This window comes from Haliotis cracherodii, unplaced genomic scaffold, assembly GCF_022045235.1.
Source record: "Haliotis cracherodii isolate W230 unplaced genomic scaffold, xgHalCrac1.p SCAF_13, whole genome shotgun sequence".
Classification (NCBI taxonomy): Eukaryota; Metazoa; Mollusca; class Gastropoda; order Lepetellida; family Haliotidae; genus Haliotis; species Haliotis cracherodii.
Genome location: NW_027266268.1, coordinates 6,345,243 through 6,370,225, shown reverse-complemented (window position 1 = coordinate 6,370,225; position 24,983 = coordinate 6,345,243). Strand labels below are relative to the sequence as shown.

General features: G+C 41.1%; 2 protein-coding genes across 2 annotated transcripts; one reads left to right on the top strand and one right to left on the bottom strand.

Annotated features, from left to right (window-relative positions):
• Positions 1 to 3,774: 3,774 nt before the first annotated feature.
• LOC139458813 (peptidyl-prolyl cis-trans isomerase-like 3) lies at positions 3,775 to 7,732 on the bottom strand. Its single transcript, XM_071240239.1, has 6 exons — positions 7,672 to 7,732; positions 7,271 to 7,345; positions 6,822 to 6,915; positions 6,469 to 6,536; positions 6,072 to 6,190; positions 3,775 to 4,970 (listed from the first exon to the last, which is right to left on the bottom strand). Exons 1-6 carry the CDS (start codon positions 7,672 to 7,674, stop codon positions 4,844 to 4,846), a joined length of 486 nt encoding a protein of 161 aa, XP_071096340.1. The 5' UTR covers positions 7,675 to 7,732; the 3' UTR covers positions 3,775 to 4,843.
• Positions 7,733 to 7,992: 260 nt separating this feature from the next.
• LOC139458812 (anaphase-promoting complex subunit 2-like) lies at positions 7,993 to 22,735 on the top strand. Its single transcript, XM_071240238.1, has 12 exons — positions 7,993 to 8,067; positions 8,959 to 9,409; positions 11,179 to 11,284; positions 12,955 to 13,087; positions 13,668 to 13,950; positions 15,600 to 15,717; positions 16,634 to 16,809; positions 17,545 to 17,831; positions 18,063 to 18,225; positions 19,601 to 19,696; positions 20,697 to 20,926; positions 22,339 to 22,735. Exons 1-12 carry the CDS (start codon positions 7,993 to 7,995, stop codon positions 22,546 to 22,548), a joined length of 2,328 nt encoding a protein of 775 aa, XP_071096339.1. The 3' UTR covers positions 22,549 to 22,735.
• The last annotated feature ends 2,248 nt before the right edge of the window (positions 22,736 to 24,983 follow it).

Here is a 24,983-nt window from a genome sequence, read left to right as displayed (position 1 = left end):
CTACAAACGATGATGTATAATTATTATGATAAATGTAACAACTACTTTACGCACACTTATGTATGGCATTGAAATGTAAAATATGATCGGAAATGTAATAAAATATAATAAAACCAAATCACTATTGTAAAATGTTTTCTTTCAGAGCATTGCATTGAAAGTCTTATGCGTTCACCGCGGAGTGCAATATTACATATACATTGACATGCTGTGGAATTACATGATTACATAGTGAGGATTATGTTTTGTTTCTGGATACAAAAAAACCCATGTCCATCGGACGTTTTAATTATATTTTCAGCCGCCGGTTTGAGTGCAGCATAATTTACCCAAACACGTCATGTGGCAAATTGAGCTTTTCTGAATTGAAAGTTGCAGCCAAAGTACGATGATGAGAGCTTTCGATACATTAGTGGTGTCAAAAGGTTTTGGATGCTAACTCATAGATGTCCTATTTCGCAAAGTGATCGAGCCAAAGTCAATACCAGAGGCTATACAGCAACCGGAAGAGGTCCTCGGCATTCCCAATTCAACTGAAATACACCCTTGTCACATTGACTGGTGCATGATAATATACCACATATCCTCAATTCAAAGGAACGGCCCCAATAAATTACATGCAAGAGAATCGTATGGGCACCTTCTTTTGTATCGGAATGGGTGCCGTCCGTCCGTCCTTCCATACTTCCATTTTTCGAGTTTCCATGTCAACGACTTTGATTTAGACTGAAAATGGCGGTAGTCCTCGTTTCCGGAGGAGATCTTGAAACCGTACCATATTTCTTCACCAAACTTGGTACATAGATAGGTTTGTGGTGAACTGGTGCCTTTTGATAGGTTGGGATTGGTTCGAACATATTTCACAGGGGCTAATGCAGTGCACACAACCGGGCATGTCATATTGGCGGGGGATCTGAGTATTTCATGCTTGTTCCATATGGATTCACGATCGGTAAAGCACTTTGAGATGGAGTATCATTTTGAAAATACAATGGCTAAACATGAACGAGTGTGTTTCAGTTCTAATATATAATCTGTGTAGCCTCGTGCGTTTAGATTACCAACAGCAACATTTAACTGTCCTCGCAATAGATAATGGCGTACAAGGTCATAATAGAACCACCACGGAATATATTACACTTTCCCCACACCACCGATGTCTCTGATTCAAATGACGTGCAGTAAGTTGTGGGATGACACGTGGATGTCATACAAGCAAATGCCATCTGTACAGACGATGTCGCATCATGTTCTCTCCAGGCATGTTCCCTGACACCAGTTGCCTGTTGCAACTGGTCCTTCTTCTGAGTAGCAGTTTGCAACCAATTTCTTAATAACATAGTTGTGACAAATCTGTCCTAGGCGGGAGTTGTTATCCTTAGGCGTCCAGAGCGGCGTCGACCATCGGCGTTATGTGTTTGTAGGTATCGGACCCACAATCTGTTGATGACAGATTGAGAAACATGCAGCGTTTGGGCAACAATATTCTGACGTGTGCAACATGCCTATGACACGTTCAGCACTGTGCAAACGTCGCATCATCAATGTTGTTGCTACCTTAAGGATTAAATGTGTTTACTAAAGCGTGTTGGAGCGTTTGGTTCCAAGAAAACAATATGCGTCTGCTTACAACCGAGTCTGAGGGGCAATGGTAATTATGGCATATCACCCATGGACGCTCTTCGTAACGCACGGGGGCACGGGTGGGCCAGTCGTCTAAGGCGCGCGATTCGCTGTGCAGAGTTGCATCCCTTGGCACGCCAGAAACCTATGATTGTGGGTTTCGAATCCCGGTTCGCCCCGATTATGTTTCTAGGTTTGTCAGCACCATACCCATGCTCGTGGGTTTCACCGAAGTGGTAAACGTCTGAGACCTGCATCACTTCGGGATTTCCTCCCACAATAAGCTGACACGCCGCGATATAACTGGAATATTGATAAAAGCGGTGTTAAACCCAACTCACTCACTCACTCGTAACTGTCGCAATGTTCCAGCTATAATTGAGTATGGACCATACGGTACAGTGATTGACATCATGAACATCAATCAACACAACTGGGGTACAATGACATGCATTAAACAAGTCAATGCGGACCACCTCTTACGACATGCAAGGGTTGACCAATTCTAACCCAGATCTTCACGGGAACAACATTCTGTATGAGACGGGATGTCATGTAGTTACACGGATTGTTTTTTTTAATATGCCCTAATGTTTATGCAATAAGTCATCACATGGAGGCTTTGGTTTGAAGACTATGAATATATAAAACTTTTATGGATAATAACAGATCTCCAATCGACACCTTTATTGTAACACTGGCATAGTGTTATCCAAGTCAGTCATTCATCAGCAAAAACCAGACACACTGGGCTGTTTTCAAAACAGAATAATATCCTCCCCTCTTAATCAGTTAATCTCACTGAGATCCCAATTATCCTGACTTTGTTCAGTGAGCCCACCCTGTGTAAATATATCAGTCTGTTTACAGGAGGGGTAACAAAGTATTGATACAAATAATAAAGCTATTATTATCCAATGTGTAAAGAGCTGACGTGGTAACACTTGGACAATACAACAACCCACAGACTACGTCCATTTGGGGTTTAAGCAAAATTTTGATTGTTTTATTATTTAACGCTGAACTAGGCAATATTCCAGCTATGCTACAGCGATCTGTGGACAGTCTAGCCTGGATCAGACAATCCAGTGCTTGACATCATGAGTATCAGTCGACGCAATTGGTACATGATGTCACGACCCTTGGTCTATCAGTAGCAGGGGTTTTCGATGTAAATAATTGAGTATGAACCAGACAATCCTGTGCTTGACATCATGAGTATCGATCCTTGCAATTGGTATTCGATGACATACAATTGCTCCGAACTATTTAGTCATCAAGCAAAGAAATCCAGAAACACACTTTCAATGACTATCAATGACATGTTTTAACATCAATGAAGACATCAAATTCAAACAATGGACCCGGGGTCTGCAGCTGATAGACCAAGACTCATAAATTCAAACCATGGACCAGGGGTCTGCAGCTGATAGACCAAGACTCATAAATTCAAACAATGGACCAGGGGTCTGCAGCTGATAGACCAAGACTCATAAATTCAAACCATGGACCAGGAGTCGGCAGCTGATAGACCAAGACTCATAATGAAACCATGGATAAAAAATATTGCCCTGAAAAAAATGTAACCTTTCCTGTAAAACCTTCCAACCTAATTACTAGACTAGGTGGACATTTTATGGTGTGACAATTACAGTAAAATTACATCTATATCTTATAGCCTTCATTGAAAAACTCAACTGTAAATTGGTATGTATTTTTCAGTAAATATTACGTTACATTCCTGTGGGTAAATCCTGGAGTGAGTGAGTGAGTGAGTGAGTGAGTGAGTGAGTGAGTGAGTGAGTGAGTGAGTGAGTGAGTGAGTGAGTGAGTGAGTGAGTGAGTGAGTGAGTGAGTGAGTGAGTGAGTGAGTTTGGTTTTACGCCACTTTTAGCAATATTTCAGCAATATCATGGTGGGGCACACCACAAATAGTCTTCACACATCATACTTATGTGGGGAATCAAACTTGGGTCTTTTGCATGATGAGTGAACGCTTCAAACACAAGTCTGCCCCAGGTAAATCCTGGAAGGTAAACACCCATACTAATGACTAGACAAAACGACTCTAGAGATGTTTAAAGATTTATTTTCAATTTTGTACACACACATATATATGTACATATATTTACATGTTACTGATACAATGACATGATGTACAGTGTTCCCATGATATCTAACCCCCATGAATCCAGCTTCCCACATGCTGCCTTCACTAACAACCAATCACTGCACATGGACAGAGCAACCAACCAATCACTGATTATGACCGATCACTACATCACGAGTAAGAGTGAGTGAGTGAGACAGTTGGGTTTAACGCCGCTTTTAACAGTATTCCAATTATATCGCGGCGTGTCAGCTTAATGTGGGAGGAAAGCCCGGAGTGATGCAGGTCTTGGACGTTTACCACTTCGGTAAAATCCAAGGGCACAAGTATAGTGCTGACAAACCTGGAAACATAATAAGGGCGAACCGGGATTCGAACCCACAATCATAGGTTTCTGGCGTGCCCAAGGGATGCAACTCTGCACAGCGAATCTCGGCGCCTTAGACAACTGTGCCCCCTCATGAGTAAGAAAAGCTCCATTGCTCCATAACACTCTCAGCTGGGAAAGAGCTATGGCTTTCACATAAACATGTCTCCTACTATGACTTGTGGTCCATATCAGTGAAACAATGATCGAATGTAGAAAACATTTTGTAGATGAACTACTCCATTGAAATAGGAAAGGGAAATCAAAAGCAAACCCACTAATACTGCATTGTTTAGTTTTTCAAATAGAAGTTACATAATGTATAAGAATTTCTGCAAACATGGGATTTGACAGAATGTTTGGTTTCTTGTTTTTGTTAAACATTCCTCATTAGTAGGTGAAAAAAAACAATATTTATTATATTTTATTTTCTTCTTTATCGGGAATCGAACCTGGGCGTGACAAGTGAGCGCTTTAACACCTAGGCTACCCGACCGCCCCTCTTTAAAAAGAACATGGACTAATTGGGTCATAGTCAGAATACTGTGTACTGAGCGGGGTATCTATGTTAAACGGTCATGGTATTTCAGAGGCTAGCACTGTAAAGGCGACATTTGTCTAAAATAGTACAAGCAGCCACAGATAGCTAGTGCTATATCAGTGCCATAATCTTGAACGTAAAACAGCTGTGAAGCAAGACCCCCCTGACATGATACTGATCCCAATGACACAACTGTTTGTTGTCATCCAGCCATAGGGTTAGCGTGAATAGTGATATCTCGGATCTTGATGTCACTTGTTGGCCTGAATGTCTTCTCGTTTACCGGAAGTTTCTCCAGGGCGTCCAGTGTATCAAAGCCATCGATCACTCTGAAACACAACACTTCATTTAAACACTATTGCAAAGAAAACATTTTCAAACAGGAAAGTATTTTGCATTAGACGTACAAGAGGAGAAGCATCCAAATCATTACTTTTTGTAACTCGTAACAACTAACTAGTTCTGGAATCACAAGTTCAAGGCGACAAGCATGCAGTGCTGGAGACCTATCTAGTTCTGGAATAACATGTTCAAGGCGACAAGCATGCAGTGCTGGAGACCTATCTAGTTCTGGAATCACATGTTCAAGGCGACAAGCATGCAGTGCTGGAGACCTATCTAGTTCTGGAATCACAAGTTCAAGGCGACAAGCATGCAGTGCTGGAGACCTATCTAGTTCTGGAATCACATGTTCAAGGCGACAAGCATGCAGTGCTGGAAACCTATCTAGTTCTGGAATCACATGTTCAAGGCGACAAGCATGCGGTGCTGGGGACCTATCTTGTTCTGGAATCACAAGTTCAAGGCGACAAGAATGCAGTGCTGGAGACCTATCTAGTTCTGGAATCACATGTTCAAGGCGACAAGCATGCCGTGCTGGGGACCTATCTAGTTCTGGAATCACAAGTTCAAGGAGTCAAGCATGCAGTGCTGGAGACCTATCTAGTTCTGGAATCACATGTTCAAGGCGACAAGCATGCGGTGCTGGGGACCTATCTTGTTCTGGAATCACAAGTTCAAGGCGACAAGAATGCAGTGCTGGAGACCTATCTAGTTCTGGAATCACATGTTCAAGGCGACAAGCATGCCATGCTGGGGACCTATCTAGTTCTGGAATCACAAGTTCAAGGAGACAAGCATGCAGTGCTGGGGACCTATCTAGTTCTGGAATCACAAGTTCAAGGAGACAAGCATGCAGTGCTGGGGACCTATTTAGTTCTGGAATCACAAGTTCAAGGAGACAAGCATGCAGTGCTGGAGACTTATCTAGTTCTGGAATCACAAGTTCAAGGAGACAAGCATGCAGTGCTGGGGACCTATCTACATGATCTAGTTCTGGAATCACAAGTTCAAGGAGACAAGCAGTGTGGGGCTTGGGATCTTTTCTGCTCTGTTGTGAAGGAACTGCAACACTTGGGTAGTTTCCTCACCTTCCAAAGACTGTGTATTTCATATCCAGATGAGGTTGTTTTGAGTATGTTAGGAAAAACTGTGATCCATTTGTATCAGGACCATTGTTCGCTGATGACAAAATGCCTCTTGTGTTATGCTGTAAAATGAAAATACAAAAATGCACATTTCTAAATGGCATTGTGTGGTCATATATTTATATCACCTTAACAGGGCCTCAGTGGGTACATTTACAAGCACAATAACATGTACAACAGCTGTACAGGGGATGCGAGTTTTCTTAAAAATAAACATGGACAAATTTGATTTTATGGATTTATCATGTTTTTGCATGTTGAAATCATCATGATCATACACTTGAAACCTTGTGCTAATATGTTTGGTTCAAACCAAATTTAGACAGACAAGAGTTCTCACTTTCAATGCATCTCTGAGTTCATCTTCATAGTGTTGCCCCCAAATGCTGGTGCCTCCCTTTCCAGTACCTGATCATAGTGGAGGAAAAAGTGTAGCACATTGTAGTATTGTGTTTCTAAACCAAGCAGGAAGGTTAATGAATGGATGAGAGGACTTTCACTGATTGTAGGTCTATCAGATCAAGTAATAGAGGTCACTACACCATGTATTCATGTACTGATACATGACCAACCAATACAACACTAATTTCATCATGTTCATAGGACACAATACTGTGATGCACAGAACATTGAATCATTACATTTACAAAATATTTGATCTGAATTAATTATTACTCAGAGGTCATTCATTACCTGTGGGATCGCCAGTCTGCAACATAAAACCCTTGATGTTTCTGTGAAATATACATCCATCATAATAGCTGCTGGCACAGAGGGCGAGGAAGTTCTAGAAGTTAAACAGTCAAATCAAAAGCATGGTTCTATATCAGTTATTAGTTAAGTCATGTTAAGTACAGACAAGAACAATAAAGCTGTAAATAATAAAATAAATAAGATTTCTAAGTTGAATTAGTTCATGATAGATGCAGGAAAGTGCATTTCCGTGAAACTGAATAAGCAGATGATAAGTAAGGATAAAATAAATGCATAAACAACCTCTTTATACAATTAGGAGTGACCTTTCTGTGTCTGTGAAACCTATGAGGTACATTCACATACTACATCTGCCTATTAGTATAAATGTGTGACATTAGAACCCTCGAAAAACAGTTCTGATAATACAATCATATAACTGTACCTACTTCACAAGTCTTTGGGCACTGCTCAATGAACAGCTCGAGCTTCATGTCTCCCAGGTCTGTGTGTAGAGTGACTGACTGAAATTGTGAAGGAATTTACATTTTATCGATGTTCGACAAACAATTGGATAGTGTACATAAAAATGTAGTTATTTAAACTGTTCATTGTTTATGACAACACATATTCGCACCTGACATTTCACTAATAATTTAAGCACCTAGAACCAGGAAAAATGCTTTAACGGGTGGCTGGGTGGTGTAAGTTTTTGAGGCTGAGGGCAGAGAACCAGTTATCACCAGCTGGTCGAGTTGCTTATTGTGTTAAATGCATCACCGTGTGCATTGATGGATCAATATATTAAATCAGAACAAAAAACTATGGTAGAAATGTATACTGTCGCTACCATCTTCCATTTACTGTCTGATCAATCCTGTGATCATCTGCAATTCGTACCTCCCACGCTGAAGTCCGGAAGTGGAAATGACACTGGGAAATATAAAAAGCATATTTGTCTCCGAAATACGATTTTTCTTAATCTATGTCAAATATCAGACCAAGTTTTATTTGTATGATTAATTTCCTATCCACTGATTTGATGAATATGGATTGTACTATGGGCGGCCCTGTTTTAGCGTGTTTACGATCAGAGGTATTCTATTAATTTCCAGCTACGCGAATCCCATTGAAAGTTAACTTTTAATCTTACCGCGGAAGAGTATTCAACATGGCGGCAAATGTAGACGTTTTGAACAAGGCATGGGGTGTTATATCTGCAGTCCTGACGCCAACAAACGAAAATGTATGGTAACAATATGTCGGATGTAATTATACGATTTTCTAGTTTTAATAACCTTTACATTCTACACCACGAAAGACTTATTCGCTGTAAATAACAATTACTTTGACTAGATATACAGATGATGCTCTGTTTCTGTCTGTCAGTGTGTACAGGCTAAAATCACCTTAGTAAAACATCAGATACTAATAGCAGATAACATGGGAGTGGTGCACTCTACTGAGCGCACTATTTCAGATCCGGCTCACTGGCTTTGTTACTTAATGCGTTATTTAGCCGACGCTCTACCACTGGACCACGAGCGCTATCACATGTTGTCAGTGCTCGTTTAACGGGTCATTAGCACCCCATTAACATGCATGCGTAATTCAGTAAACAATGAATTGCGCACGCGTATGACGTCATGGTCCGCTCTCCCATTTACCTTTTCTTGAAACAACACCCGCCATTGTTTATGTCAACATGACCGACCAATCGGATTAACGCTTGAAAAAGTGAGAATTATTGGCTTATCCTTGCCCCAAAGCAAGCTTACCCTAAGGACCGAAAAGGGGTTTTGGATCGTAGACACGTCTAAGTTTCCTTAAGACCGAAAACGGGTGTTGGATCGTAAAGACATGTAAGTTTCCCTAAGACGAAACAGGTGTTGGATCGTAAAGATGTTTAAGTTTCCCTGAGACCGATCGTTGGATCGTGAAGCGAGAGTCACCAGAGGCACGGTATAGCGAGACAGTGGTGGCACTATATAGCATGGTAATTGAGCGGATGGAAGAGCTTGGGCTGTGCCCGGTAAACTGCATTGTTGCCGATGATATAAATGATGCCTTTAGTGCAGATGAAGTCACTGAGGAATAATTATGTATAACAACAATAATTGCAGATTGTGTTCTTTAGGCACTTGTAGAATCCCCTCGCCCCAGTCCTGAGTCAGACTTCCAGAATGCCCTTGAAGTGATGAAGCAAGAGGGTGTGGACCACATCATAGAAGAATGGTTCCTGGAAACATTACAGCAGGACCTCCGACACAGAGTGGGGCCAGAGTTCTGGAGACACTTTATACCTGCAGAAACAGATGGCTGCAAGCCATGTGGCCAGCTGTACAAAGCTGTGACATATCTCCATGGCATCACATCCTCATACTCGGCAAGCCTTCAAAGGCTGGAGGTGATGCGGAAGGACAAGATGGAGGCTGATGGACAATCTACACAGGGAATATCAGCCCTAGTGGTCACCTTCTACAAAGCTGTCATCTTCTTTACTGTTCCCAAAACGTTTTTGACAGTTGTAGAGAAGTTTTATTCTGAGGCATTTAAAGTTTTTCATCACACAAGTGCAGATGATGAAGGTAACTCCTGCGGTTTGTTTGTTGTTTTATGATTTAAAGTTATGTTTTTCCCACAGCTGTATGAAGTTTGTCATGTTGCATACATTTTTCCTTTGGCATGTATAACGTGTGATGTTTGTCATGTTGCGCGAGTCACATTGTCAGTAAAACACCAAACAATGATCAGATGGTACAGAGTTTGTTGTGTCAGTCACTAAGGTCAAATGTATTCATGACTAGGACCACAGTATTATTCTTTGGGCTCCGTCCGTCCATTGTCACTGGAGCCAAGTCTTTTGGGAAACCTTAAATGGTAAATCATCATCTAGTGATAATTTATCTCAAATTTCACATTTTTATTGACCTGTTCGTTAACCTGAATTACCTTTGGCTGCAGCTCTTTATTGTATATCCTTTGTTATGATACACAGCTTCTCATTCTTCAATTATTCGACATGTCCAATAGATGTCGCCTTGCGCTGAACACAAGTTAAACCAATCGAGATTATAGTCCATAATTAGCAAAATTTTGAATGCGCAAAGAATAATCTGATCAATATTTCAATACTTTCAAATTTTGAGTGTTGTTTCCTTTAAAGGATAAATATGATCGAGTTAAAACACTATCATAAAAGATTTCGTCATGGTTCTTGGTTAACAATTGTTAATCTCTTGGGCATGGTGCATGACATACACAATGGGGACAAATGGATGCAACTTGTGCAAGGGTGACATTTTGCATACATCATTAACAGATACATATATAGATCAAGTTTGAAACCTAGCATTGGAAAATAATATTTTACAGAGTTATGTCCCTTGCCTTGTGTTTGTGGACATGGTGTACCCCAAAATGTGACAGAATTTCTCTGCGACTGCTATGCAGAGAAGGATGACATTTTACATACATCATCATGATTAAGGGATATATATATGTTAAACTGTCATCAATAATTCATATTTTACATAGTTGTTGCACAGTACTGCCAGTTCTCGGAAACCAATATGGATGACATTTAGAAGATCTCAAATTAGTGATGAATATGTTGTCAGGTTTTAAAACCAATGACAATTAAAATATGACAGAGTTATGGGCCTTGTTTAGAATTATTTTGCATTTGTTCAAATGAAGATGGCATTCATTTTAAGAGCGTAAGTTATAAACCTTTCCTTATATTTTTTAAAAACTTTGTATAAACACATCAGACAAGTGTTGAACTGATGCCTTTGAATTTTTTTAACTTTTATATTTTGCTTTTCCAAGGCAACAAGTTCAAATGATGTTATTTCCAGGGCCAAACCTTTTAGAATTTCTCCATGAAGCTTTTCAATGTATAAAGCTGGTTAGCCCCTGTAGCTCTCACAGAAAGATTTTGTTTTAGTTGTAAAAATGCAATGATGGTGCAGATGTTAATGACGTATAGACTTGATGCACATACAGGGAGAGTATGTGGGCATTGTGTTATTTCCAAATGAAAATTACTTCTATGCTACAACTTCTGTTGTTCCTGAAAAAACTTGCTTATGATTTTTCGATCTCCCCTGATTTACCATATGTAATCCCAGTATATATTTTGGGTTGGCAAGATATTTGCAACAGCATCAGAGTTAGAATTTGTTTGAGTTAAACATGTTAAAAAGTTGTTGAATACTGTACACTTGATTGTGCTTATTGAAGTTATTTATCAGGGTAAAGCCAAGGGTAGTTGTAAGGTAAGGCAGTAGGTTTTACTTCTTCCATCTTTCGGATAAAGGTTTTAGGTTGCTGATTTGACATGCTCTGTTGGCAGAAGGGGAAGATGAAGATCTTGGCTCATGTAATGGATGTGCTGAAGAGTCGGACAGCTGTCGGTGTCAGGACATCATGGAGAAATTTCATGCAGTTAACAGTAAACTGTAAGTGAATCATGGTGATATACAGTGTTATGTGATAAACAGAGTATTATGTGATTGACAGTGTTATGTGACAGTGTTATGTGGCATTGAGATAGTTGTAGGGTTTATTTCTAGTGATAGTCATTGGCAGCAAATGACTGAGGCACTCGTAAAATATTGAGTGCTGTAGTGGCCAATCAGCACCCAAAGTGTGATTTAGAGTTACCACCCTTTGTTGTAAACATCCATAGCAAGCTTCATTTTTTGAGAAGTTTCCTTATGTGACAGTTTCTAGAAGGCTGATGTTACCGATGTAATTCTGAGACGAGGGAGATTCGAGGCTTTTATGACCTCACTTGCTTGTTATCTACATGATCTACTCTCCAAAGCTGGGATAGGATACCTGTCGAAAAACCCCTAGATTCATGCCAGCTTCCATCACTACTCCCGATCCAAGAACAGCATGTACTGCTTTCAAAACATTCTGCATTACTTAAATGTAGCATTTAAGAGTGCACAGATAAATATTATAGGGCCTGTTAAATATTGCTGCCACCACCTATTTGATCCATTCAGGCCAATCTATTGCCTTTTATTATTGTTGACCTAATCTTGTGTGTTTCAATATAAATTATTGATTATTGATGGATCTTGTGAGTTTATTTACTGATTTCATGATTTAATTCCATGAAAACTGATTTCAATGTTAACCATGTTACCTTTGCTTTTCAAATTGGAAATCACCTCATAACAAGGGCAATAAATGATGCATTGTTGGTCAACAAGATTGTGTTATTGAGGCTTCTAGATTGTACAGCCACACTTTTTTTATTTCATGTTTCACAGATTTATTCCATCTTTTCTTCACAAGGTCGGTCGAAATAGAAATATATGTCAATCATTTATAAGTTTATATGATGAAAGTCATCCGCCATGGAGTTAAAACTGCAGGTGGCCTCTTGAATCACTGATAGTGATGTAGACATGGAATTTATATATAACATTTTGTAGTGTATGCATGGTATAAGAGGGTCTATATTACTAGTGTGACACATGTTGAAAATAAATATTTTTTTGTTTTATTTGTGCTGGGCCACAGGTTCGTTAAACGAAAGATATAAAATGTGTGGCCTATTGGTGTTAGAATGTTGTGAGCTTACTGTTAGACATGGTATTGTTATGGGGGCAAGGTTGGCCCAGTCGTCTAAGGCGCCGCATTTTGCTATGCAGAGTTGCATCCCTTGGGCACGAAACCTATGATTGTGGGTTCGAATCCCGGTTCGCATGTTTCTAGGTTTGTCAGCACTATACCTGTGCTCGTGGGTCTCACTGAAGTGATAAACGTCTGAGACCTGCATCACTTCGGGCTTTCTTCCCACATTAAGCTGACACGCCTTGATGTAATTGGAATATTGTTAAAAGCGACTTTAAACCCAACTCACTGTTAGTGTTACGGTTATGCATATGTCATACCTGTGTTTTATGAGAGTGGAAGGCCGGTGGTTTGATCCGCTAAAATGTCATGCCAATAAAAAAGAAGATGGTACTTCTTGTTCATCTGCTTGGCACTCTGCATTAAGGGCATAAGACAAGGACTTGTGGGGTATCCATTGTAAACTGGTATCTCAGTGGGCTAGCAGTTTAAAACAGGCATTAAATGGGGACATCCTTAATGAGATGGGTATTTGCAGTGACGACATGGGTATCCTGGAGCGGATATCTGGGGCAGCTGTGACCACCACTGTGCATGAACAGATCAAGCACCACATTGAGGACACGTGTAAGGGCAACTACGAAACATCGTACTTGGACACGCTGCAGAAGGTGAGATGGGATGAAGACATGTTGAGAGTGTGTGTTTGTTGTTTATCATCCAAACTGGCTTCCCAGGAGACATTGCTTGGGTGAGATTCATGTTCTTCCAACTTGCCTGTCAAAGACTTTAAAACAAGTTCTGTTTGTTAATTTGACTTACAATGTTGAGAGATGCCTTAATAAACTCAACACTCTCGTTATTTGAATCTTTTGACCATGATTAGCAGTACCGTATTCAACGTAATAAGCGCCCCGCTCTAATAAGTGCCCATGGCAAAATTTGCTAATATATTGACAAGTGAACAATCCCAATTAGCACTCCTTCCGATTGATCAATATACACAAGACCTATTTATTCGTGTATAATACGCCCTCATGTGTTATATGCACTCTTAATTATGGGCATTTAAATTCTGGAAAAATATATCTGTCGCATATAAACAGTTTTTTCCACCAAAATAATATTCAAATAAGAGCCCTCAATTTCTAATTTTAAGAGCGCCCTGGGTGCTTATTACATCGAATACTGTATTTAACTGGAAGCCAAATATAAAAGATTGTTTATTCAGTGTAAACTGTTTTGTCCCAGTGGCTTGACAGTAAGGTGCTTGGATGGCTCAACATCATCTACGCAGGCAATCGGACAAGCTCCGGACCAGAATGTATATCAGCATTCAAGGGGAGACTACTTCACTTCCTGTACGAGACATATGCCAAGGCATTGATAGACCAACTGTTTAATATCATCATTGAGTTTCCCGAGTCCGAGCCAGCAATCATGGACCTGAAAGTGTGTCTGGACAAGACAGACTTCCGCTCCCACCTGGTGTCTTCCTTGAGAGGGGCACTGGAGAACAGGCTGCTACATCCAGGTGAGGAGGACACACGTCACAGCATCCCCATTACCATGTGCTTGCCAGGACAGACTAGATGATAATGGGTGGTTATAAGGTGTGACGTTGCTGATTGTGTGTCACTGTACCCCAGTGATGTAGATGGATGTGCTGTCGACACATGAAGATCCTGTTTAGAATGGGTCTTCAGCAACCCATGCTTGCCGTAAGAGGCAATAATGATTGTAGTAAGAGGCGACAATGATTGCAGTAAGATGCGACAATGCCTACTGTAAAAGGCGACAATGCTTGCCGTCGGGCGATTAATGGGATCGGGTGGTAAGGCTCCCTGTCTTGGTTGATGCATGTCATCATATCGATGCTCATGACGTCAATCACTGGATTGTCTGGTCTTATTATTTACTGACCACCGTCATATGGCTGGAATATTGCTGAGTGTGGCTTTAAATATACAAACAAACAAAAAACAAACAAACAAACACCAGCCACTGGTGTTATTGTTACAGCCTTCGATGTCATACTTCTATATGTGTATTGCTGTCATCCATTTTTATGTAGTCTCGTAGACTATTAGTAAGTCCATACCTAATTAAGAGTGAGTGGAAAGTACTTGTGGATGTTACTAGACAATAATTGAAATTATACTATTTAGTGAACATAGAAAATGGCTGCTAAAAATATTCAGCCATGGGGCACAGCTCCTGAGGAAGGACACAATGGAGGGTTGTGCTTGAGCTTGAATATCTAACTGCCACAAGCAATGACATTCACTCACTCGCTCCACTTAACTCAGTTTTCCCATGATGTAGACTATTTGCCTCTTACTGTAATGTGAGGCACAGGGAGCCAGGTCAGCACAGGCACTGCAATACGCAATCTTATTAAAATCAGATCTTAGTTCTCGCTACCGCTAAACAATAATCTGAGGACATCACACCACAGGTCATGTCAGAATGACTAGATCTAATTTTAAGGAGACTGTGCCATTGGCTGTGAGCTGCTTACCTTAGGTGTGCCACTCCCAGAGTTGTCCTGATTGTTTCATTGGTCAGCAGCTAACATGCTTGGAGTTCAAAGGAGCACACTTACCCACCCATCAAAGCACACATCCTTTTATGAAGGTCCTGAGGGGGGGGGGGGGGGGGGGGTCCCATAAACAGTAAGCAGTAAAATTTAGGGTACTTTTTCATTAAGCACTAATTTTTCTTCTTTTTCCGTAAAATCGTCGTGAAAATTCCTAAATTGTCCATGGCGGGACATGGGACTTTTAATTCTGCTTTCGTTTCATCCTGACAATTCATATTTTTAAAACCTGGTAAAATCTCAAATCGCTAAACATTCTAGACTGGTCCCCTGCGTCAGTTGCGCAGCCTGCTTTCTGTGCCGAAGCATTTGGGTCTTGATGACAGACTGTTTTTGACCATTTTGATCATTTTACGATAAGCAGTAAATTATTTATTTATGTTAAGCAGTTATTTTTTGATATTTTACGTTAAGCATTTATAATAAAAAAAGAGTAATTTTACGTTTACGATAGTGTTTGAAGGGTGTTTTACGTTAAGCATTAAAACCCATCAGGACCCTCTCTTATGTGCGTTGATATGAAAAGTATATCTTTAATGGCAGTATGTGATGGAGCAACTTGTCATTGTTAATTCTGTTTTTAGGAGTGAACACAGCTGATATTCTGACTGCATACATCGCTGCTATTAGATCTCTGAGAGTCCTTGACCCTGCAGGGGTCATCCTGGAACTGGTGTGTGAACCTGTACGCAAGTATCTTAGGTATTGCTTCTTCTACCATGGACATGCTTTAAAATAAACATGAAAGTCAGTAGGTTCTTGAGATGACCCAAGGGTTAAAGTAAAGAATGTATGGAGTCCCAGATTCAAATACCATAGCTGCAAAGCTCCAGGACACTATGGGGCAAGTGGAGTGGCCTAGTGGTTTAGGCATTTGTTCATGTTGGAAGTCTGAGTCTTAGATGAGTACAGTGTGAGAAGTTCATTTCTGGCATCACCTGTTGTAATACTGCTGGAACATTGCTAAAACTGGCATAAGATCTTACTCACTTTCTCACTCATGCAGTGTATCTTTAATATGATAACAACTGCTCCCAGTGATCTTCTGATAGGAACACCACCCTACTGTGGCTGAAGGTAGCAGTCAGCTAGATTCATAATAATCTGGTTTTGACTCTGTAGACCAAGTAATCAGGGACTTGAGTGTTGACATCACTTTTTGCTTTTTTCCCACATTAAGCTTACACACTGTGATATAACTGTAGTACTGTTCAAAGGGGCGTGAAACCCAACTCACACTCACTCATATTTTGAAACAGCCCCGATGTAAGTCGAAGGTGCTTCTCTGATATCAGCTCTTACTGAGTGATATGATCTGATACTGGTTGGCATTGGCTGTCCTGTTTTTGACAGAATTCTATCATTTCTCAACTTTGAAATAAAACAGACATATATGTATAATAAATTCACGGTTAGTTCTTAATACCAACAATTTGAACAGGAATGTTCCCAAGCATGCAAATCTCTTTACCTCTCATATCAAGTATCCAAATGCTCTACATTCAGATGTGGCAAACGTTGCCAATGTGATATTTGGACCCATGACTCATAAAAATATTTTCTAAACCCATACTTCTGACTATTGTGGAGAATATTAGTTTTATGTTCCTGACTCCAGATCTCGGGATGACACGGTGCGATGTATTGTGAGCAGCTTGACTGACGAGGGGAGCAACGAGCTGCTGGATGAGCTGGTCAAGTCGCAGCCTCTGCTGCTGGATGAGGGAGTGCAGAGTGACGACGAGAGTGACGACTGGCAGAACTGGATGCCTGACCCGGTGGATGCTGATCCATGTAAGATAAGGGGCGTGGGGTAGCCAAGTGGTTAATGTGTTCTCTAATCATGTTGAAGACTCCAGTTTGATTTCCCACATGGGAACAATGATATTGTTGGAATGTTTGAAGATGGAGTTTGAATCCAACATACTCCCCATGATGCAAATATGCCAGGGAAATCAGTATATGCTTGTTGTAAGAGTTGACTGATGAGAGCTAGATTGTTGCGGTGCTCACGTGGCTGATGAAGATGATTATATGCCATCATTCCCTAATAGCGTGGATCATTGCTCATGCTGTCAACCACTGGTTTTCCTGGGCCACGTTATATGCAGGCTGATGTGCTGTTGCTGGAATACTGTTGACTGTGGCACAAAACCACACCAGGTCTATTGGAAAAAGAAGACCTATTTCTGAAATAACATTACATGCCAACTTAAGTCTTCGTTATCTTCTGGGTTTGCCCTGATTATGTTTCTAGGTTTGTCAGTATGTGGTACATTTCTAATAACAGCATTACTTGAGGCTTTCCTCTGACCTGCCATGATATAACTGAAATACTGTTCAAAGAGGCGTTAAACCCAACTGACTGACTGACAGACTCACTGACTGACTGACTGACTCATTTAATGTGACATCTAACTGTTCATATTTCCAGCTACGTCTAAGAGCCCAGCTCGCTCGCTCATTTACTCACTCACTCACTCACTCACTCACGCACTCACTCAGACATTAAAATGTTCATGTTTCCAGCTACAACATCTAAGAGCCGGAGAGCGTCGGACATTATCAGTATGTTGGTGAACATCTATGGCAGCAAGGAGCTGTTCGTGAACGAGTACCGCACCCTGCTGGCTGACCGCATCCTCACCCAGTTCACGTACGACATCGAGCGTGAGCTGCGCTACCTGGAGCTGCTGAAACTGCGGTTCGGGGAGTCGCAGCTGCACTACTGCGAGGTGATGCTGAAGGATGTGGCTGACTCCAAGAGGATCAACACCAGGATTACTGAGGAGAAGGCCCAGATGGGCGTCAAGGAGGTGGGTGCTGCAACAACAAAGGGGATATTGATGGTGGCGGAGATGCTGATTGACAACTTGGCACTTCACACAGCATAGACGGGGGTATAGAAAATGGCATGTAAACTGTGGCCTGTAAAAGGGTCTGAACACACAAACTGTAATACTGTAAATATTGTATTCATTGTATTATGAACTTGACCTGTTGAACTTTGTTTTAGTTGATGAAATGCTGTATTTATCATTTTCCAGGATATTGAGATGAATGCCATGATCTTGTCGGCCCAATTTTGGCCGGCCTTCAGAGAAGAGAAGATAACTCTGCCAGAAGAAATGCAGAAAGCTCTGGAAAATTACACCAAACGTTTTGAAGCACTGAAAGGAAACAGAACACTCAGCTATAAGCCCCACTTAGGTATGTTACTGCCATAATGCTCAGCTATAAGCCCCATTTATATATGCTACTGCCATAACAATCATCTATAAGCACCACTTAGGTATGTTACTACCATAACTCTCAGCTATAAAGCCCACTTAGGTATGTTACTACCATAACTCTCAGCTATAAAGTCCACTTAGGTATGTTACTACCATAACTCTCAGCTATAAAGTCCACTTAGGTATGTTACTACCATAACTCTCAGCTATAAAGCCCACTTAGGTATGTTACTACCACAACTCTCAGCTATAAAGTCCACTTAGGTATGTTACTACCATAACTCTCAGCTATAAGCCCCACTTAGGTATGTTACTACCATAACTCTCAGCTATAAAGTCCACTTAGGTATGTTACTGCCATAACTCTCAGCTATAAAGTCCACTTAGGTATGTTACTACCATAACTCTCAGCTATAAAGCCCACTTAGGTATGTTACTACCATAACTCTCAGCTATAAAGCCCACTTAGGTATGTTACTACCATAACTCTCAGCTATAAGCCCCACTTAGGTATGTTACTGCCATAACTCTCAGCTATAAAGTCCACTTAGGTATGTTACTACCATAACTCTCAGCTATAAGCCCCACTTAGGTATGTTACTGCCATAACTCTCAGCTATAAAGTCCACTTAGGTATGTTACTACCATAACTCTCAGCTATAAAGTCCACTTAGGTATGTTACTGCCATAACTCTCAGCTATAAAGCCCACTTAGGTGTTACTGCCATTCTTTACAAAGATATCCAGTGTTCGCATCAGAGGGTCTTCAGGACTTGATGTAGTTTATTTTAGGGATTTGCAGAAATTGATGTAAAGGAGTCATAATATTTAGAGCATATGTCAGCGTTTGATGGGACCATCTGCTTGCTCACTATGCTGTGTTTCATCTATTCGCTCGGCCTGAAAAACGAATATTTTGAAATGCAGTTGCATTATGGTCGGGAGAGGAGACTACATTGATCAAGTTGTCAGACTCTCTACAGTGACAGCAAATTCTTGAAGTCTTACAAAGATAATTCAATCCTTTGTGCAGATTAGCTGTCATCTGGGACCCGCATCATGATACGTTCGTTAGTCTGCTAGTCGACTCTCTTTTGTTATATTAAATAAACCACTTGTCCAAGAGGAGTCGTGGACAGAAGGAACTTATTGTAGCTACCCCTACTGATGGTATAAATTGATGTGCAGTTCGTGACCTAGTTAGTCTAGTAAAATGATTTCAGCATAAATATCTTAGCTGATAATAGTTCATATGTTCAGAGGCAATCTCCTGAAAGTGATAGTTAGTAAACTTCGTCATAGTCTAATTGCCAGCCGTGATAGCCAACAATCACTCTCTCTATCTCTGACAGGTCTGGTGAACATTGAGATTGAGCTGAAGGAACAGGTGCTGCCATTCTCCGTCTCCCCGGTACATGCTGCCATCATCATGCAGTTCCAGAGTCAAGGTAGATAACTCATGTTCCACCCCTTCTTGCACCATGATCTTCCCTTTACTTCCTGCCAGCATGTAATTTGGAATCAAGGGAGATAACTCATGTCCCACCCCCACCTCACACAGTGATCTCCCCTGTACTTGATGCCAGCTATAGTTCTAGAATCAAGGGAGATAACTCATGTTCCACACAGTGATCTCCCCTGTACATGCTTCCATCATGATATAGCAGCAGAGCCAAGGTTGGTAACTCATGCCAGTATTTACATAATCAAATCTACTCATGAAGTAGTACAGATCACTACAGAATACAGCGTACCGTTATTCCTACTATAGTTGGGTTATTATTGTCATGCACAGTGCGTTAGTGATGGTTTTAACCTTAGTTATGATGCATACACTGGTACAGTTGATGAGAGTTGACGGACATGGCTTCTAGTATAAGAAATGGGATATGGGAAACATAAGTCATATTCAGCATAACACTTGTTCCCATGATGCATTCACTAGCAGTGAGGGGGCACGGTTGGCCCAGTCATCTAAGGTGCTGCGATGCTGTGCAGAGTTGCGTCCCTTGGGCAAGCCAGATTGTGGGTTCGAATCCTGGTTCGCCCTGATTATGTTTCTGGGTTTGTCAGCACCATACCCGTGCTCGTGGGTTTCACCAAAGTGGTAAACGTCTGAGACCTGCTCACTTCGGGCTTTCCTCCCACATTAAGCAGACACGTCGGATATAACTGGAATACTGTAAAAAGCGGCATTAAACCCAACTCACTCACTCACTCACTCACTAGCAATGGGCTCAGATGGAGCTTTGTTTGTTTCCCAGTCTTATTATGACATGTTTTGACAGTCAGCGCTTTGGCCCCTAGTCCCTGAGACTAGTAACATTGTTTGGTCTTGTAAGCTCAGCTAATAATAGTCTATATAATAATACTAAATTCTACTGAAAATGATGCTGAGAGTCATGTTTGGGCTAGTAGGTCTGGTATGGACTGTTGTGGTGATTACAGGTAAATGGACGGTGGATGAGTTGAGCAGCGTGCTCCAGATGCCTGCGTCGGCACTGCGCCGGAAGATCACGTACTGGCAGAGTCAGGGGCTGCTGAAGGAGGAGGTGCCGGACACCTTCGTCCTGGTGGAGGAGCACAAGGTTGGCACACACGACATGATGGGGGCGGATGATGACGAGGCGGAGTCAGCCATGGCGTCGGCCCAGGAGCAGCGGGAGGAGGAACTACAGGTGCTTGGCTCATACTCAGTGTTTAAAGGGGTCCTGTGGTTAGCTGCTTTAGTTTGTGAATCTGGGGACTCCCTAAATCTATAACATAGGCCTGTGATATTAACCATGATAACTACATAGACTGCATGGGGGCACGGGTGGCCCGGTCGTCTAAGGCGCCGCGAAACCTATGATTATGGGTTCGAATTCCAAATTCGCCTCAATCATGTTTCTAGGTTTGTCAGCACCATACCTGTGCTTGTGGGTTTTACTGAGGTGGTAAACATCTGAGATCTGCAACACTTCGGGCTTTCCTCTTACATTAAGCTGACACGCCATGATATTACTGGAATACTTGCTTAGCTCATTCTCAGTGTTTAAAGGGGTCCTGTGGTTAGCTGCTTTAGTATGTGAATCTAGGGACACCCTAAATCTAAAACATAGGGCTATGATATTAACCATGATAACCACTTGATTCCCATGCAGTTTCATAGACTGCATGGGGGCACGGGTGGCCCAGTCATCTAAGGCGCAGTGAAACCTATGATTATGGGTTCGAATTCCAAATTTGCCTCTATCATGTTTCTAGGTTTGTCAGCACCATACCTGTGTGCTTGTGGGTTTCACTGAGGTAGTAAACATCTGAGATCTGCATCAGTTCGGGTTTCCTCTCACATTAAGCTGACACGCCGTGATATTACTGGAATACTGTTAAAAGCGGCGTTATGCCAAACTCACTCATTCACTCATAGACTGCATACTTGGCATCTAAGGTGTTCCAGAATCCTTTGATAGAATCCAAGATTTGCATTGATTGTGACACGCCATGATGTGACTGCAAATACTGTTCAAAGTGGCGTTATACCAAATTCACTCTTTCACTCATTTTCTTAATGCTATTCTGAGGCAGTCAGGTAGCCTAGTGGTTAAAGCGTTCGCTCGTCATGCCGAAGACCTGGGTACAATGTGTGAAGCCCATTTCTAGTGTTCCCTGCCGTGATATTACTGGAATATTGCTAAAAGCGGCATAAAATCATACTCACTCACTCACTAATGCTATTCTTATGAAAGCCAGGAAATCTGTATTTTGAAGATTTGCTGCAATACTATTAAAATAGTGTCAATGTTTTGCAATACTATTAAGATAGTGTCAATGTTTTGCCGTGATGTGACTTAAATACTGGACAAAGCCCTGTTGTACCAAACTCTTTCAATCACTTGATGGCATGCCAAATAGAGCCAAGCAAATCTGCATTCTGAAGAGGTGCCCCAATACTATTGCAGTAGTACCAATGTTTGAACCATCACCAAAAATACCTTTGTTAAAATGGGTTGTCACTCCTATGATTCATGCATGCTAAATGATCTTGGTAAATAGCTATTAAAGCATGCTAATATTGTGGACTCTAATTTTGCATGTTGCATACCTGCAGGTGTTCTGGACGTATATTGTGGGGATGTTGACGAACTTGGAGTGTCTGCCGCTAGAGAGGATCCACAGCATGTTGAGGATGTTCGCCATGCAAGGTCCCACCACAGGAGAGTGTAACGTGCAGGAGCTCAAGGTCTTCCTCGACAGGAAGGTCAAGGAACAGAAATTACTGTACAGTGGCGGTGTCTACAGGCTTCCCAAAACATCCTGACATTATTGACAAGTATGTCACTGCACAGTGATGGGGCTACAAAGTACAAAGGTTCTCAGATGTTCTTGGTATGAAACCACTTGTAAAGATCCGGGCTAGAACTGGCCTCCATGCTTGTTGTAAGAGGCGACTAATGGGATCAGGTGATCAGATTTTCTGGAATAGTGCTGAGTGCGGCGTTCAACAATAAATGAACAAACAGAAACATGTTATCAAATTTTTGCCTTATATGAAGGTAAACTCTTCATGATGACCTGTGAATTAAATCCACATCTCATTCATAAAAACATTTTCCCAAGGCAAGAGAGTTAAAAGTAGGCTGGAATAATGAATTTACATTTTGGCTGGACTGACCGGTCTACCGGTATGCATAGTCAAATCAAATTGCATAACAAAATCAACATCCAGTTTTAGTTGATTGCAGGATTTGCAAAGCATGTTTACCGCCAACTTGGTGGCAACAGATATTTTCCAAATCTTTTCATGTTTATAATAAATGTGCTCTTGTGAATTTGATGCACTTCGTGAAGTAAGGCCTGTTTATCACAATATGGATTTTGATTATCGATCAGATTGTGTTGACTGAGGGCTGCCATTTTGTTTTAAGCAAATGCGAGTGTTATAAGAGCTGGAATCTGATTGGTCAATAGGAGGGACATAGAAGGGTCATAACTAGTAATATCTACAGGTGGCACTACGATCAAGTATAGAATTTCCGGCCTAGTTTGGTAAGGGTGGAAACTGGACTTTTACAGTCAGTTAATTAATTCCCTTGCCTCAGGAAGATGTGATGACAAAGGCTGTGTGGTGAGTTGGAACTATAAACATGATAAATAGTTCAATGTAAAAACAGTTCCAGAATTGAAGACCAACGTACTACTGTCCAAGCCAAACTGGACACCATCTGTGATATATGTGATATATTTCTGAGTAGCACCAGGCTCATTTCTGTGTAAAGGTGGAGATTGAGGTCACCTGACATTTGTTTTCAACTGATTAACAAGATTATCATGTAATAAATTATTCCACAGTTTGTTGCAAAGTGGTAAATGTCGAGGAGCTTCTTCTTTTCTGGCTTTCCTCCCAAGCTGACACGCCGTGATATAACTGGAATACTGTTCAAAGCAGTGCAACACCAAACTCACTCTCACTGTTATTCCTAGGTATTTATCCACTAGACAGGCATTGAATAACAGTGCATGGCAACATTAACTTATGAGTGTGAGAACAAAGGTCAGGCTCAGTATACAATATTATTCTACATTGACTTATGAACATGCATCAGTCATTGTTGATCAGATGTTGTAAAGGACAGATGTTCCAATGAGCATTCTGATGTCTATGTTGTTATGAGATATTCATATTAAAATATATGAAAACATGAAGGTGGCAGTGACTTATGTTATATATTTCCTGTTGCATCACTGAAAGTGATTTGAAAAACGTGGTTTTGATTTGTTGAGTATCAAGTACATCCCAAATTTAGAAGCAAATGGCATATCTAATAACTTTAGACAGCATCTATAACTCATGCCCTTTATAACAAGATAACATGCTAACAGCTTTTGGGGAGGTTGGGTAGCCTAGTGCCTGGGGGGTTCGCTGGTCATGCTAAAGGCTAATTTTCCACATCAGTACAGTGTAAAGTCCATTTCTGGTCTTCCGGCCACGAATTTGCTGGAATATTGCTAAAAGTCTTGTAAATCCATACTCATTGCGATTGTATGAGCAGATAATATGAAGCGAAATGGAGTTTAACATCTTCAAGATTATTCACTTCTTTTGCGACCTGCATGCAAGTATGTGTGTGTACTAGTCCATACTAATGCCAGTATTATGGTTGTAGCTCAGTGTCATACCATGCCGAAGAATATGAATACCCCACTCAGACACATTATACTGACTCCGAGTCGACCAGTTCTTTTATTCCCTTTATGACGAGCACCAGGCAGGGTAACAACAAATCCCATCTCTTTAACTTGTTACGGTATGAAATGGCTGGGGCATCTAACCACGGACCTTCCACTCTCATCGCAGATGCTCTACCACAAGACCATGCAGGTGTTCGAGGGAAGATATGAATGTAGGTCGTGGGGTGGGTCCAATGTTTGAATAGCTTGTGGATCACCGAAAATAACATTTAAGCCACATATCTGTTTGTACTCCAGCATAGAATTGTCTATCCCATGGAGATTCAGGGTTAAAGTAGGTCAAAAGATACTTGTTGTAAGAGGCGACTTTATGACTCATGACTTGGTTGATGGCATGACCTCATTAAACAGAAACATAAAGTGAAGAAGCACCATTCATTTACAACAGCATAATAGCCTTTAGCTTGCATTTTGTCAGGAGATCAGATATTATTTAGCAACAGTTGCAAACCCAAATATGTTAATAATTAAGGCTATAAGCCGAAACATTTTTTAAAGAAAAAC